We start from the raw sequence: 17,298 nt of genomic DNA on the forward strand, positions 1-17,298 counted from the left end.
CTTATTGTTTGTGCAGGCCTACACCAGTTTTGTGTTTTATTTAATAATGTGCATTTCTATAAGGACTTTTACAAGTGTGAGTAATCAGTACATTTCTGTTTGCTTAAACAATACTGTAACGCAGTTCCTAAGTTGGGAAGTAAGAGGTGGGAATAATAAATAATGGGAATAATAATAAATAAAAGTTTCAAAATAAAGTAAACACAAAACATCGCAAAAGCCGCTCGACTTGTGTAAGGCCCTTCTTTATTGTCATTGTACATCAAGATGTTTTGTATTTCCACAAGGTACAGAACAGAAAAATAAATGATAAAAAAACTAAATATAGACATACATTACATTAAACAAAATAAGATGCTATTCATGGTTTTCCCTTAACCCAAAATACAATTATTTATTGATTTACCTGAAAATTATAATTATAAGAAAACTTGTGAAATATTACTGATACATTCAAATCCGATATCGTCACTCACACACTTTTAGTATACATTTCTAAAAAAATATATCTTTAGCTTGTGCGATTGCTGTTCAGATGTCATTTTTTAGATGTTCATTTGTTATTTGGAATAGAATTATAAAAAACACAAATATAAACCTGCAGTCTAATTGAAATAGAAACCCAGAGCATCAATTTCATGTCCGGCTCTACCTTTCATGCCTTGACAATCTCCTGATCTAACATTAACATTCACAGGCACACCCAGATTGTTACATTTGACAGACATTTTTGTTATTTCACCAGTCATTTTTTTTACCTTAAATTCCAGACCACAAAATCTGTCATTACGACTATTTGGCCACAGTTTTGCAGAAACAATTTTATCCGTTTTGTCAAATTCAAGTTCTTCTTCATGACTTCCTTTATTCTTACCAACTTGAATCATCTGGTCATCCTCGAGAAACAGCTGTATTGTTTGTATTGACTCCTATGGCAGAAATGCATTTCATGTGAATAACTGAATGATGATAATGTGACTAAATCAGTCATGATAAATTAGTTAAAAAAAAAAATAAATAAAAAAACCTTCACCCACCATAGAGTAATATATGACGATCTTCTTAACGGTGTTGCGGTTGTTATAAGTGGACTTAATGGAGAATTCATCACCTCCTCTCCCACCCACAATCAAAGGTTGTACTTAAAAAAAGAATTAAGAGAAAACCAAAGAATAAATCATAATAAAGTTTTCTGGCATTTTTTAGAGAGCTAAACAGTTTAGTTAACAAGACTGATAACTGCATAACTGACTCCTTTAAATTTGCAGGGCTTACTACAGAATTGCCAGTAAACTGGAGTTGTATAAAAAGAACTGCACTGTTGGGTTTTCCAGAAGCAGTTTAAGTGACTTACACAGGTGCGTTTACTTAGAGTAAACAAAAACTAAATTTACCAAAAAAAAATAACATAAATGAAAGCTGCAAGAAACATTGATAAGACCCACACACCATTGTGAATAACCATTATGACTAAAATTACAGTTTGCATTACGTTACAGTAGCTAGACAGTTGCCTATGGCTATGATTTTATTAATACAGTTGTATGATTGATTTTATAGTCTCTCAAGCATTCAGAAATAACACAAAAAAATGTAAGGGTTGCGATGTCAATGTGTTTTTGTTGAATAAATTATAGAGGCTAGCATTTCTATCGTAAAAAGGTGGCCAAAAATGAAAGATTAAGTGGATATTTGAATTAAATGCATGGTCGATATTAAACAAGGATTTGATCTTCCAGTAAGTGTTACAACAGCAGTCATCAGGTCTTTTAGTGCCCTTTGCAGGCATTTGTTATGTACATAAATTGTTTATTTTGTATTATATTATGTAGTGCTATTCAATTATTTATTAACCAATCATTTAACGCATTCTCATCCCAAGGCTTCATATACTGACCCTTTTGACATTTCATCAACATCCTACGCATATGGCACCCTCTAGCGTCAATATGAGACACAGATTATGGGTTAGGGTTAGGGTTAGAACGCTAGGAGGCGCCTTCTGGCCCATATTTATCTGCGTCTAATATTGACGCTAGAGGGTGCCATGTGTGTAGGATGTTGACGAAATGTCAAAAGGGTCAGTATATGACGCCTTGGGATGAGAACGGTCTGAATCATTATATCCTCATTTTTATGGTGCATTTTATGGCATTTTAAAAGGTTGTTTGCTTAGGTCTGTTTTTCTTAACACAAAAATATTATCTGAGTTCTTCGTAAATCCCCGTCATCAAAGCCATGGTTAATTTGTAGTTACCAATGCTACAAGAACTATTTTTTTTTTTTTTTTCGTAGTAAAATTATGGTAAATATTCAGAAGGGAACATAGAAAGAGAATATTAAGGCAGATGTGGCGGTGATATAATGTCACCGACATTAAAGAAAAAGCGAACCCATTGGATTCAACAGAGACAACTGAAGTCAATTAGAAGCACGCACTTCCTGGGGGTTAAGCATACTGCGCAGACTCAAACTGAGCTTGATGACGTAGAGGTCACGTGAGCAACCTGTCTGACAATTGTAAGTCTTCTAATCGCTGTGCCAAGAGAAATCTGAATCACCCACCGAATCTTTCAGATGTTGTTGAATAATTTTGTCCCATTGCTTTTATGGACTCTCTATGGGCTTCTCTCTTGACTTCATGCCTCCATGTCCCCCGATAGCCTCATAGACAGTAAAAGATTGTTTGCGAGCTTCTCCTCCTGTCCATATGGTAATTTATCTACTGTGCGCAGGTCAGTCGCAGGTTATGACACAATCGTTAGCCTATTTTTACAAAAACTGCTTCTACGGGGCCACAACGTAAGATACAAGGTAATGGGTCCTTTTATACATTTTTGTGTTTCTCTAGAAATAATGAATGGACAAATGGTCTTTAAACGCCTCATATGTAAAGTTATTTGCTGTCAAAGTGACGCCAAAATGTATGGGAGTCAATGGAATGCTAACAGCAGGTGGGGGTCCGCTAGCCAATGGTGGCGCCCAGGGGTGCTTCAATAAAATTTGAAACCCTGCCCCCCTGCATGTATGTCACAGTCATCTGTGGTCCTTCGCAGATTATATTCTGTAACACCAAAACTGAAGCTGATAAAACGTGCGCTGCAGCACAATACAATGATATTTCTTCAAAATCAGATCGTGGAGACACTTCTATCGTCCACGATCAAAAATAATTCATATCGCACACCCCTTCCCTCGCAGACCGATGGTAGACCAGACCGCCAGGGCACTTTAGCGTCGGACCTCAAAGGGGCAGGGGCTCAAACCAATCCCACCCCCCAACCCTCTTGTGCACGCCACTGAGCAACAATACCCGCGCTGAGCTGACGCGCTCATTACAAATTAAAAAATTGATGCTTCAAGAAGCTTAACGACAGGTTTATGGCAGCTTTTGATATGTTTGCTATAAATAAATTATTATGTTTAAACCTATTTTACTGTCATGTTTTTCTTTATACTGTACATATTTTTAAGAAATAGTTATGGTTAGGTTTAGAGGTAGGAGTGGGATTAACGACTATAAAAATATATATTTTTAATGCTGTATTGTTACTAAAATGGTCATTTGCCTGCATATTTCAGTCTGTAATGTTTTATAACTTTTTCCTATTCTAATATAAAGTGGATACACATTGATATAAATATCTTGATATAAAAGATTTGTAAATATTTAACGTTTTTAGCAAAAAAAAAATACAAAACAATATTTACATTTTACAGTCTGTATTTCATTAAAACTGTATGTTTTGTGCTTGTAAATGTTATGTACTAATATAAACAATGAGACCAGGCTGCCTCAAGACCTGGTACAAAAGTTTTATTTCAAGACATTTGTCATGTTTCCACCTTGAAACATGCGTAAGTTTCCACCCTGAAAAGTAACTCATCTCACTCCAATCTTCGGCTGCTAATGCCAAAGAGTTTGGCTTGAGCCATTGATATGCAGGCTACTGCAGTTAGAGAGAAAAATTAAGCATGCGTGGATACCTCCGTCTGTGTGTTTATCCGCATTGTTTGGCAGCCACGTCACTACGGGAGAAAGAAAGCATGATTTATGTACATGAAAAAGATGGAAAACATGGAAATATGTTTTAGAATATGTATATGTATTAGAAGTGTTCCATTCGTTTACATGGAGAGGGTTGAGGTGATCAAAATGTTTTGGCTTCACCTTTCAGGACGTGTGGGGCACATTTGGTGACAACACTTAATTATTCAATATGTGCATATGACACTTACCGAAAGAGGAAGTGCTGACAGTATCACTGGCTTCACTCACTCCCACTTTATCAACTCTCCTATAGCGGATCCAGTATTGCTGTCCAGACTCCAATCCAGTCAAAGTAAAGTCTTCATCATATGTGTCCATAGAATGCCATGGTTCCTCAGCTTTATTATGTGGTTTAATTGGCTTGTATTCTACTCTGTACTGCACTCTCCCTCTAGATGAAGATTTTTGTAGCTTCAAGGACACAGTTTGGTCCTTGACATTCTTCACTATTGGTGGGGGCGGCTTAGACATGGGCTTGAACTGTTTGTCTGTCAGGTCCCCTTTTTCATACAGATAGATAGAGGAGCCTGCAATGGAGGGATTGGCAATTGAAGATATTATGAAATGGATTTTCTTGTTATCTTTATTGGCCTCTGCAAACCTCCTGAATTGAGACAAGTCTTTTATCATCTTTACTATGACATTGTGATCACTGAACCACTTTCCAGAAGATTTCACTGAAAAATAAGTGTTAAACCCAACTTGCACTCTAAACCTGCCAGAATGCAGGAAGTTTTCCAGGGTTGAAATATATCTGTCTTCATACTCCAGAGATGTCAAGGTGAAGCACACCACTGCATCAATATCTAAGTCAAAGAAGAGGTTCATGAGATTGTCTGAGTCTTCAATTTTGATCCCATCCAATGTCTCGGTAAGAGAACTCAAGAGTTCAAGTTCAGACTTTGCATCATTTAACCAGTGGTTAAGCATGCTAGCTCTGAATGGGGAGCTCCTATGGGTCTCCAGGATGTCTTCCAGATATTTTTCCTCCATATCTCCTCCTCGAATATCAGGCAAGACCCTGCCAATTGTACTCAGTAGCTTTGTCTTGTAAAAGTTAAATGACTCTTGAAAAGAGTGCAGCCTCTCTTTAATGTCACTGAAAGTATCGACTAGTGTTCTTTTGAGCAGGTCATTGTATTTCTTTTCTGCCTCTCCCAGCTCCTCCATTAAAGATTCAATGTCGGAAATCAGACTTGTGGTGATTTCTCTCTTAATCTGAGCTGCTTTATTGTCCAATCGATGAAGAGGATAGAGCCAGACTTTTATTGGAACCACATTATCTGGATTGTTCTTCAGCAGAGTGGGGAGATTCTTGTATGTCTTAATGGCCTCCCTGTATGTGGTGGGGTCCTGATCAAGAGAGAAGTCCCCATAAAATGTGCATGTGATCTTCTCAGACATTGTCTTGTTATGATCTTTCATATTTACAGATCCATCTCCAGTAATGGAAAATGAAGGGATGCTCCTGACCATGGCATTCATTTCTCCCTCAATCTCCTGCTTGTTTTCCTCTTCTGAAAACATCCGATCAAACACCATGATGGCCTGAGCTCCGTACAGTACCGCCGTGACAACATGAGTTGCAGTTTGTTGGTCAAATACTTCAGGGTGGGTGATCTGGCCCAGTTGGGACATAGTGAGGTGTTCATATCTTGTGGTTTCACTGTAATACATTGTAACTCTGGACTGTTGTTGTGAGGATTTGGTGTCATGCAGGAACTTTCCAGATCCTCCCACCTCCACGAGCCCCGCCAAGAAACTGGCCTTCAGGGAAGCACTTATATCCAGGAGACTGGACTTAGTAGAAAGGGAATCAGAGCTACTGAACTTCAGATTTGTCTGGACCTGAAGATGAGTGCCTACATTTTCATCCAAGGATTTCTTATCCCAGAGAGTAAGACCTGAAACGAAAAAAATGGATTCAAGAGTTACTGTATATATGAGGAACGAGATGTAGGGTTGTAAATATGCAAAAAAGACTGGACTATTGTAATGCACTTCTAGGTGGTAGTCCTGCATCTTCAATAAACAAGCTACAGGTAGTTCAAAATCCAGCACCAGGTCAAGAAAATATGGTCATATTACCCCAATTCTAGTCACTGGCCACCTATTAAGTTCCATATCAGTTACAAAATATTATTATTATTTAGGCTCTGAATGGTTTAGCTCCTGCGTAACTAACAAGTTTTCTACCATGCTACAATCACGCTCCTTAAGGTCACAAAACTCTTGGTACACTGTAAAAAAAAAGTTGCATCAACTTAAAAAAAATAAGGCAACTTATCGCAAGCGCTATTTTAAGTAAACTTAACAAACGGGGACTAAAGTCCACCCAACTTAAAATAATAACTTAATATCACAAGTTGTCACAACATAAATAGTCATGTTAACATAAAAAATATCAGAACAAAAAAATTTTTGTTTACTGAACACAAGGCCTATTATCTATAAGCATACACAATTTTAAAGTGAAAAAAAGTGACATGACATTCAGCCAAGTATGGAGACTTATACTCAGAATTCATGCGCATGCACACCATCATTTACGCTGCGGCAGCCAGGGAGCAGTTGGTGGTTCAGTGCCTTGCTCAAGGGCACCTCAGTCGTGGTATTGCAAGCCCGAGTTTCAAACCCACAACCCTAGGGTTAGGAGTCAAACTCTCTAACCACTAGGCCACAACTTTATATTGTTCCAATAGTCTAAATAAATAAAAGACCATACCACGGGTCAAATAACTATTTTTATTATTGAAAGTTTGTGTCCAAAGCACAAGGACATACCAAGTCTTGTATATTAACTTCTTTACTCAATGCATTTTACACTGAACTCAACACATGGCACATAATGCATGTTAAATAAATCCAGTGTTAATTATACCTTAATACGTTAGCAGTCTTGTGGCATGAAGTCACATGTATTTAACATTTTTGTTTGTTTTTAAAGGAACTATTACGTGAAAATTTGTATATTGCGTATTTTAACATCAACCTAATCCACTGGGCAAAGTTACGTCCAGTGGACGTCTTTTTATTTCTTTGCAGATGTTGAAAAGATGTCCACTGAGGAGACAGAATGTTTTTATGATGTCTTTTTTAAAAATGTTTTTTATGTCTTCTGTACGTCCGATATAGACGTTCCCAGATCCTCCTTACAAGGTTCTGTGTATTTATTTCTGTCAGACATCTAGAGAAGCTCTTATTAAGAATTAACAGAGGTTTAAATGTTGATATTTGATTCATTTGAAGTCACCATTGTGGTGGAAAGTGTTTGGTTTAGTTCAGATCTTGGTCCAGTTACTTCTTGTGTTAGCTTGTCTTTTGCTGCTGTAACTTGTATTTTAAAATGCTGTTTTTGTGGTGAAGAAAAACAAAAATAGGAGAGCTCAGGTGTTATCAGCTCTTTGTTGGTGATGAGAAAGTCATCATATAATAAGTATTTGAGATAAAAAAAATAAGTTTCGTTTGATATTTTTAACAGGCACAAGTAACAAAATACTTATTTTGAAGATGGACAAAATGAATGCGTTTGAAATAATTTGAGTAAAAGGATCAAGTACTCAGACACACAGACTTCTAGATTTAGCATATGCATCACAACAACGGTGACGAACAAAAGAGCTTCATAGCACAAACTCATCCTTATTATCCAGCCTTTTTTGTTCTGATTGTCACCATTGATTTGATGCATATCCAAAATCTTGATTTCTGTTTGTGACGACATGATCTGTTTTCTAAAAATTATTCGACAAGATTTTTATTCATAAAAAACAATCCACAGTCGCAACAATACAATAACATCTTATTTTGCTCAAATTTGTCACCATTACAAGCAAGATATGTAGTGTACGCTTGATCTCAACTCTCTCTCTGCCACAATAAGTGTGTTTTATAACACACAGTTTCAACAGCAAGAAACAAGCTAACACCAACAAAGAACTGATAACACCTGAGCTCTCTTAAATTTTGTCATTCTTCGCCACAAAAACAACGTTTTAAAATACACAGATACAGCAGTAAGAGACAAGCTGACAGGAGAAGTTACTGGACCAAGATCCCAACTAAACCAAACACTGTCCACCACAATGGTGACTTCAAATGAATCAAGTATCAAAATTTAAACCTCTGTTAATTCTCAATAAGAGCTTATCTAGATGTCTCACAGAAAAAAAAGTCACAGAACCTTGTAAGAAGGATCTGTGAACGTCTATATCGGACGTACAGAAGACATAAAAAACATTTTTTAAAAAGACGTCATAAAAACAGTGGACGTCATAAACTCAGTGGACGTCTTTTCAACGTCTGCAAAGACATAAAAAGACGTCAACTGGACGTAACTTTGCCCAGTGGATTAGATTGATGTTAAAATATGCAATATAGTAATTTTCACGTAATAGTTCCTTTAAAAACAAACAAATATGTTAAATACATGTGACTTCATGCCACAAGACTGCTAACGTATTAAGGTATAATTAACACTGGATTATTTAACATGCATTATGTACCATGTGTTGAGTTCAGTGTAAAATGCATTGAGTAAAGAAGTTAATATACAAGACTTGGTATGTCCTTGTGCTTTTGACACAAACTTTCAATAATAAAAATAGTTATTTGACCCATGGTATGGTCTTTTATTTATTTAGACTATTGGAACAATATAAGTTGTGGCCTAGTGGTTAGAGAGTTTGATTCCTAACCCTAGGGTTGTGGGTTTGAAGCTCGGGCTGGCAATACCACGACTGAGGTGCCCTTGAGCAAGCCACTGAACCACCAACTGCTCCTGGCTGCCGCAGCATAATTCTACTCAGCAATATTCTGAGTATAAGTCTCCATACTTGGCTGAATGTCATGTCACTTTTTTCACTTTAAATTTGTGTATGCTTATAGATAATAGGCCTTGTGTTCAGTAAACAAAAAATATTTTGTTCTGATATTTTTTAGGTTAACATGACTATTTATGTTGTGACAACTTGTGATATTAAGTTATTATTTTAAGTTGGGTGGACTTTAATCCCCGTTTGTTAAGTTTACTCAAAAAAGCGCTTGCGATAAGTTGCCTTATTTTTTTAAGTTGATGCAACTTTTTTTTTTACAGTGTGGTAATTGGTGATTTAAAATTTGGGGATTTTTTAAAATTATTATTAATTTTTAAATAGATACACTACCTGGAATGAAAGAATCTTTGCGGGAGTCGTAAAGCATACCAAGTGACATAGGTCTTCCTAGGGCTGCCACTTCCATCGTCTCTGGTGTTACGGCCATAATAAAGAAAGATTTTTATAACACATTTTTAAATGGCAATGAATACTGTATAATGGTATAGAGACCCCATTAGGTCGCACTTTATATTAAGTGTCCCTAAATACCTACAACTGTAATATTTCTACATGTAACTACACACATGTAACAACCCTCAGGATTGTTTGTGTACAAATATGTAACAGGGCATTGGTAACAACACTTTGTATGTAAAGAGTTGGATCTCAAATTAGAGTTTGCGCACCACAGTAATACCAGTGCACTTACATGGTAACTCCTCAGGAACTGTCCACTTGATAAAAAGTGTAACATTCTGGACACCAAACCCATTTTATATGTAAAGCCTAATTTATTGACTGCTGCTGTGTAATATCATATCAGAGTAATAACATGATAAATCTAATATACAGTGTTACACTTTCTTTACCAATAAGTGCTGTTAGCCCTGTTACACATTTGTACTTTCATTACCAAAAAGAGTTGTTACCAATGTACTGTTACACATTTGTACTTACACATACCATTCAGTGGGTTGTTACATATGTGTAGTTACACAAACATTAGAGCTGTAGATATTTACACTGTGGTTACATACACAGCAAAAAATCCAGAGTGAAATTAACTCTGCTTGGAGTACATGTGAGACCACACTCAAGAGTGTGAAAGTGTTAAAATAGGAGTGTTAAATTAACACTGAAGCAGAGTTAAAGTTAATGAAATAATTAAGTGATTAATTGAGGGATGATTGACCATTATTGACAAGACCTGGTATTAACATGCAGAATCAACAAAGATGAAAATCACTATTTTAATGGTGTCACCATTATAGTGGTCAGTGTTTGCTTAAGTTGGGCTCTTGACCCCTGAAAAGTTAAAGTCAGCTTTTAATTGGCTGTTATAACTGAGTTATAAAACTGATGGACAAGCAAAGACTATTTTTATTTCTGAATAACGGAGTTAAAGTCACATTGCTGATTATTGCAGTCCTATGATTCTTCAACAAAGTATTTCCAGCATTTTTAATACAATCCAAGGAGTTTCTTAAAAGTTGTTAGTTCACAAATATTTCAAAAGAGTATTTTCACTTTCACACTCTTGAGTGTGGTCTCACATGTACTCCCAGCAGACCCAGATAGCAACATTGTGTCGGCCCAGATCCGGCCCACATCTGGCACCCATGGAAAGATGATATGGCCCAAATGTACAAGTACTCCTCGCTGCAGACTGTAGCGCGGCGACGTCACCTATGTACGTCACGTATATACGTCACATATGTACGTGACGTGTGTTTACCGCGCATGCGCAGTAACGTATATGTATTTACCGTAAATACGATTGTGCGCCGTACGCGCCGTACTGACTGTCATTAATGCGCATATCCAGGTTCATTCACTTCCGGATGTTCGTAAGGTATGGTGGATATGAGATATTACTTTTGTTTTCTTAAAAATTTGCGTATAAATTGCTTTTAATTGTAAGAATGCTTTGGTCATAATCATAGAGAGTGTCATTGCAAATGTGTGCGATTTCAAACACTTATGACATGTTTTATGATATAGTATTCGAATGCTGGTCTTTCAAAGTCTTATTTCGCCTAAAATGAACCATTAAAGATGTCTTAAAATAGAGCAGAAAGACTTTATTAATGTTAGTAATGCCATTCCCTTATGAAACAAAAATATATTGCAGTATATTGGAAAATATCATTTAATATATTAGGCATATATTCTTATATATGGGATTTAATATTTATTTTTTCCAATATATTGCAATATATTGAAAGCGGCAATCATTTGTATATTTTGCAATATATTATATGATATATGTGTCATCAATATATTATTCAATGTATTCAAATATATAATATATTAGAAAATAAAAAGGGAAAATAATATATTACAATATATCACAATATATTTTAAGAAATATATTGGTAAATATATTTTCCTTTCGTAAGGGTTGATAGTTGCATGCATGTGCAAAAAAAATATCATATTTGTAATCTTTTTCATTAACATTATCAAAGATTAATAGATACTGTAACGCATGTATTATTCATTGTTAGTTCATGTTAATTAATACATTAACTAGTGTTTACCAATGACACCTTATTGTAAAGTGTTACCTCTTAAACTGACCTTCATATGTCTTAATATGACTTTTTGGGGACATTGTCAGTGAGAAGAAATTCAGAGAAGAGACCCACTTCATGTGGTTAGAGTACTGTAATTATCTGTTTTTCTTTCTTTGACAGACTGTATAGCCCTCAACTGTACAATTTTCAAATTGAAAAAAACTTCAAACTTTCAGGCCATTCTCTCTCAAGCCAAGCCAACATAAATTTTGACTTGAGAAAATGTATTAATGTAGTTGATGTTAATGCTGGTTATAATTTAATCTCTTAGGTAGTTTACAGACAAAGCAAATAACACTTTTTCTAACACCATGCTAAAATATATTTAAAAATACATTTAAAATATTTTCCTTGTATGGCTCTTCTGCCTTTCTTCAAAATTATTTAATTTTGCTTTAGTATTCTTTGTCCTTTTATGCAAATTAGGTGTCGTGAACTGGAGTGCATTGTCTGAACAATACAACCTGAGTGTCCGGGCGTCATGTTCTCTGACCCAGTGCCTCCGGTGCAGTGAGATATTTAAAGACTGTCCACCTGGCTGTGTGAGGAATCGCAGGAGGAGAGTCCTGTGTGGGTTTTATTGATTCAAAGAATTTGAGGGCTACTGAGGGCTACTGCTTGGCTTATTGTTTTATCAGTGATGGAGGTGAATTTCAGATATTTGTTTCTTGTGTCATGTCTATAGTCTTAATCTATATTTGTATATACAATTATATTTTCTGTTTTGTTCTTTGAAATAAATAAAAAAAGATCACTGTCATCACTTTGGTTTTTTTGGAGGCACCTTGCATAAAATGGGATGCAGACACTGAAAATATACTGTATGTAGTCAACTGAACTTAAAACTACTTTACTGGCTTAAATGTTTCACATGCAGAATTGCCAAAGCAAAAGAAAAATGTCCAAATTTATAGTTAAAAAAATAGAAAGATTAAAATAAGAAAGGCAGTGGTTTACACTTAGAACAAATGGCTATAGATTCTATTTATACTATGTTAAAATGGCAGGATTTTCTGCTATTTATATTACTTATTGCAAATAGTGGCAATTATTTGCACCTCAGTATTGTAGTACATTATAAAACAGTATGCAATAATGAGTATAAATTATAATTTTAATTCAAATTATTAAATGGATGCCAGCATATTAGGACAATAAAGCCCTCCCTCAAAACTGTTTGATTATTTCCTTCGTTTTTATTTAAAATAAATGTTTTTCTGATGTGATTTGAAATTTGAAAAGGTAGGGGGAAAAAAGGCAGATTCGGACCGGATCGATTGCATCAAATTGTGAACAACACACGTTTTACCATCTGCTCTATTAGAGCCGACGACTGTACTTTATCTGTTTTTATTTTGACTAGCTCAATAAGAAATATAAGGTGCCATTAAAGTGTAATATTACAATATACACAGTGAAGTAAAGTGCAACAGAATGTTAATATATTATAAGATACTACACAGATATTACAGAATAAACTTTAATTCCGTATAATTTTACCTCAGATGAAACATGGTAAAATATGGTTGTTTTTCCCGTCTTTTTTACACCTTAATGTTCTTTAATAGTTTAACATTTTATTAGAGTTTTCTTTTAAGTATGCGCATCGTTTTGATGCACGCACGCCCGAAAACAACTAACGTCATCACGCAATGCAAATTACAAGCGCATGCGCGGTAAACACATACGTGACGTACATACGTGACGTCACCGCGCTACAGTCTGCAGCGAAGGGTGTCTCCAAATGTAGCGTGGAATGATGGCACTTGGGCGGACCGCTCCTGTTTGCCAGAACTGAGCCACAAGCAGGCCAAAGAAATGCCATATGTCAGCCAAGAGTAAAGAAATTAACCAGAACTGGACCTTATCTGAGCCACAAAATCTGTTTGTATTAAATATGAAGTAATTTCAGCCTTAATAAGCCTGTTAACAAGCAGAATCACTGAAGGAAAGAAGAGAACAGAAAAACAGAAGAGCAGAAACACAAGAACTACAACTGACTTCAGCCACAACCTTAGATGAAATCAACTGAAGATAAAAGAAGACATGAAATCTCTCAAGATCGCAGCATAGGAGGATTAAACTACTACACAAACAGCTTTACCAGCTTTTCTTATTACTAACCAGATTGACTTTATTTATGTTGGACATCTACAAAAGTTTTTTATTGAGAATTAACAGAGGTTTAACTCTAATGTGTTTCACCATAACAGTGATTACTGTTTCCATTAGTTGGGCTCTTAATTGGGCTCTTATTATATATATATATTTTTTTTGGGCTGCTGTGACGGGTGTGTTTGTTAAACACATTTGCAGCTTCAAAGAAAGCTAGAGTGACATGATATCAAGTGTCGGCTCTTATCTGTTGATGGTGTTTTAATCATCATGAAGTACACTGGTTCATAGATGTTTTTTTAATCGAACTATTATGTTATTCCAGTAATACTTTCATATTACAAACCCTGTGTTTCTGCTGCATGAGATCCAGCAGTATTATAACAATCAGTTAAAATCTTTTAACAAACATGAGTTTAAAAAACTTAACCTTTGCTGACATACACAGATATAAACAATTAACACATGAATCTCAATAATGGTTACAATCAAAAATATTTAGATAAACTGATCAATTCAGAAACTTCACTGAAAAGCTACTGTCACAACAAAAACAACAGCAAAATATAAGCAAATACTTAGAATTAAACAAAATAATAGGATAATTCAGCTGCATAATTTATTCATGTTGCAATGCATGCTGGGAGTTTTGTACTATGCTAATACCCAGCATGCATTGCAGCAAGGTACATTTGATTGTCACCATTGTTGAGATTCATGTGCTGATTGTTGATGTCTGTGTGTGGCATCATAGATTGAATTCTTTATAATCGTTAAAAACTTATAACTGATTGTTGTAATATTGCTTGACCTCATGCTGGAGAAACACATGGTTTGTGATGTGAATATATTAATGAAACAATTGTTAGATTTAAAAAAAAATTAGCAAATCAGCCTGTTTCATGAGGATTATAAAATCATCAACAGATAACCACCATCACCTGACCTCAATTCTCTTTAGCTTTCTTTGATGCCGCAAATGCGTTTAACAAACACACCATCGCAGCAGCCAAAAAAGACTAAAGATAAAATAAGAGTTAAGAGTCTAACTAATGGAAACGCTAATCACTGTTATGGTGACATACATTAGAGTTAAACCTTTCTTAATTCTCAATAAAACTTTTGTAGATGTCCAACAGAAATAAAGTCAGTCTGGTTAGTAATAAGTGAAGCTGTTAATGCAGTTTGTGGAGTTGTTTAATCCTCCTCTGGTGAGATCTCCAGATATTTAATGTCTTCTTTTATCTTCAATTGATTTCATCTAAGGTTGTGGCTGAAGTCAGTTGTAGTTGTTGTGTTTCTGCTTATCTCTTTCTCTGTTCTTTTCTTTACTTCAGTGATTCTGCTTGTTAACAGGCTTATTAAGGCTGAAATTTATATTTCATATATAAACAGATTTTGTGGCTCAGATAAGGTCCAGTTCTGGTTAATTTCTTTACTCTTGGCTGACATGTGGCATTGCTATGGCCTGCTTGTGGCTCAAATCTGGCAAACAGGAGCGGTCCGCCCAAGTGCCATCATTCCACGCTGCATGTGGGCCAGATCATCTTTCCACGGGTGCCAAAAGTGGGACGGATCTGGGCCGACACACTGTTGCTATGTGGGGAGTTAATTTCACTCTGGATTTTTTGCTGTGTACTATGTACACATCAAGTTACTATGTACGTACACAGGTATTAGGGACACTTAATAAAAACTGGGACCACTCAGGAAAATAAAATATAGCTGCAAACTCATAGCACAACAAAATGTGTTAAGAGGGAATACAGGATCAAGTTAACAACAATCCAATAAGCAGACAAAATCTTTTAACATGAAAGAAGTTTTAAATATAAAGACAGCTCCTTTTATAATTTTGGGTCAACAAGCAATTTAGGATCATAGTAGGTGAGATTCAATCACAGATCCCTGGAGTTTTGCAATGGTGTAATTCATGTCAAAGGGGACTGGTTTTCAGTGGTGGACAATGACTAAGTATCATAACTAAGTTTAACTGAATTCACAGAGTATGTCCTGTTATATTGCTGATCTCTGTACATTCACATTTTGTAACACCATTTGCATCTTACCTTGAGTCAATGTTTTGCTTTGGGACATAGTTAGGGTTGCCAGCCATAAATATGCACATAAGCAGATGAAGTTTGGCTGCTTCTGGTACATCAAAGGTGCCACCATCTTAAAAATGCCAACAAGAAGACCTGATTGAATGGAAATCACAGAGGAAGATGCCTCAGTGTCCTGAATACACTGCCTTTGTGTTGAAAATAGGGTTCTGGAGACACCGGTTTAATCCCACTCAGAGCAGGGCTAGAAGATAAGTTTCATATAAAACATAAAAACAATATTAAAACTTACATATGATCAAGCCAGCTGGACTTTAAAAACACACAATCAATCAGCAGTACACTGTAAAAAATCTAATGAGCTATTTACTTAAAAGAATTAAGGCAACAATATTACATATAATGATAATCGTACACAGCAAAAAATCCAGAGTGAAATTAACTCTGCTGGGAGTACATGTGAGATCACACTCAACAGTGTGAAAGTGTTAAAATAGGAGTGTTAAATTAACACTGAAGCAGAGTTAAAGTTAATGAGATAATGAAGTGATTAATTGAGGAATAATTGACCATTATTGACGAGACTTGATGTTAACATGCAGAATCAACAAAGATGAAAATCACTCTTTTTATGTCACCATTATAGTGGTCAGTGTTTGGTTTAGTTGGGCTCTTGGGCCTTCCTTTTTTAAAGTCAGATTTGGTTTGGCTGTTACAACTGAATTGTAACAAACAGAAAAGAAAAAAATCAAAACATGGGAATTTGACCTGAATCACCAAACTCAATTAAAGCCTAAGCAGATTTGATTGACTTCATTGATTATAACAACCCTGTGATTGTACAGTACCTGGTAATTAAAAGGATTTCTTGAAAGTTGTTCTGATAATTAAAAAAAGCTTGTTTTAGGCACACACATATACATAGGGCTGGGCGATATATCGAACGATATGATCATGCGCATCTAATCAGTAAAGCTGCTTCCGTGATCACCGCTAAAATCTCCATCACCTGCTTATAATTGGAGTGGCATTTAATAGACAGAGCCGTAGATCGCTGACAAGCCACGCCATATCGCGTTCATTATCGCAGATGAATCGCCTTCGATAATGAACGCGATATGGCGTGGCTTGTCAGCGATCTACGGCTCTATCTATCAGAGGTGGGACTTTCAAGTCACAAGCAAGTCTTCAAGTCATATTCAAGTCCTCAAAGGGTTAAAGCTAAAGAGATAATTAAGTGACTAATTAAATGATGATTGTGCATTAGTGATGAACACCTGCTGTTAACAATCAACATCACTGAAGTAAAGAGAAACACAAGAACTACAACTGAATTTAGCCACAGCTTTCAAATGAAAAAAAAAAAGAAAAAAAAAAACACTATGCCACCATAATTGTGGTCAATGTTTCCTTTAAGTAGTGTCTTGACCCTTTTACTAATTCAAACCAATTTGATTCAAAACAATTGCAATATTGTTTTCGCAACAAATATGTATGCATTGTTAGTCGAACCTTGCAGTAACAGATGACCTTAAGCTTTTTCTGCTTATAACTCATGATGACTGAACATCATGAAATTGTGTTTATCTTTTGATAGTAGACTGACACTCAGCTATTACTGAACTGAAAAAAAAAAATCACAATGCTTCAATGTTGAAAGACACAAAAGGAGACAA

At 35.6% G+C, this 17,298-nt stretch overlaps 2 protein-coding genes across 2 annotated transcripts in view; both read right to left on the reverse strand.

Annotated features, from left to right (window-relative positions):
* The window catches only part of LOC132159484 (uncharacterized), a 280,693-nt gene that overhangs the window by 226,080 nt on the left and 37,315 nt on the right, over positions 1-17,298 (reverse strand). The window lies entirely within an intron of this gene.
* LOC132159239 (cytolytic toxin-alpha-like) lies at positions 244-9,313 on the reverse strand. Its single transcript, XM_059568781.1, has 5 exons — positions 9,217-9,313; positions 4,240-5,955; positions 3,988-4,029; positions 1,038-1,141; positions 244-929 (listed from the first exon to the last, which is right to left on the reverse strand). The coding sequence occupies exons 1-5, from the start codon at positions 9,311-9,313 to the stop codon at positions 606-608; spliced, it is 2,283 nt and encodes a 760-aa protein (XP_059424764.1). The 3' UTR covers positions 244-605.

This window comes from Carassius carassius, chromosome 16, assembly GCF_963082965.1.
Source record: "Carassius carassius chromosome 16, fCarCar2.1, whole genome shotgun sequence".
NCBI classification, from domain to species: domain Eukaryota; kingdom Metazoa; phylum Chordata; class Actinopteri; order Cypriniformes; family Cyprinidae; genus Carassius; species Carassius carassius.

What these genes read in the sequence shown, in the direction of transcription:
- LOC132159239 (XM_059568781.1), bottom strand. Translation starts at nt 9,313, where the DNA reads ATGGCCGTAACACCAGAGACGATGGAAGTGGCAGCCCTAGGAAGACCT. An exon ending in CAAAGATTCTTTCATTCCAG is followed by an intron (nt 5,956 to 9,216) that starts GTAGTGTATCTA and finishes TTTTCGTTTCAG; the next exon opens with GTCTTACTCTCTGGGATAAG. An exon ending in GGATAAACACACAGACGGAG is followed by an intron (nt 1,142 to 3,987) that starts GTATCCACGCAT and finishes TCTTTTTTTAAG; the next exon opens with TACAACCTTTGATTGTGGGT.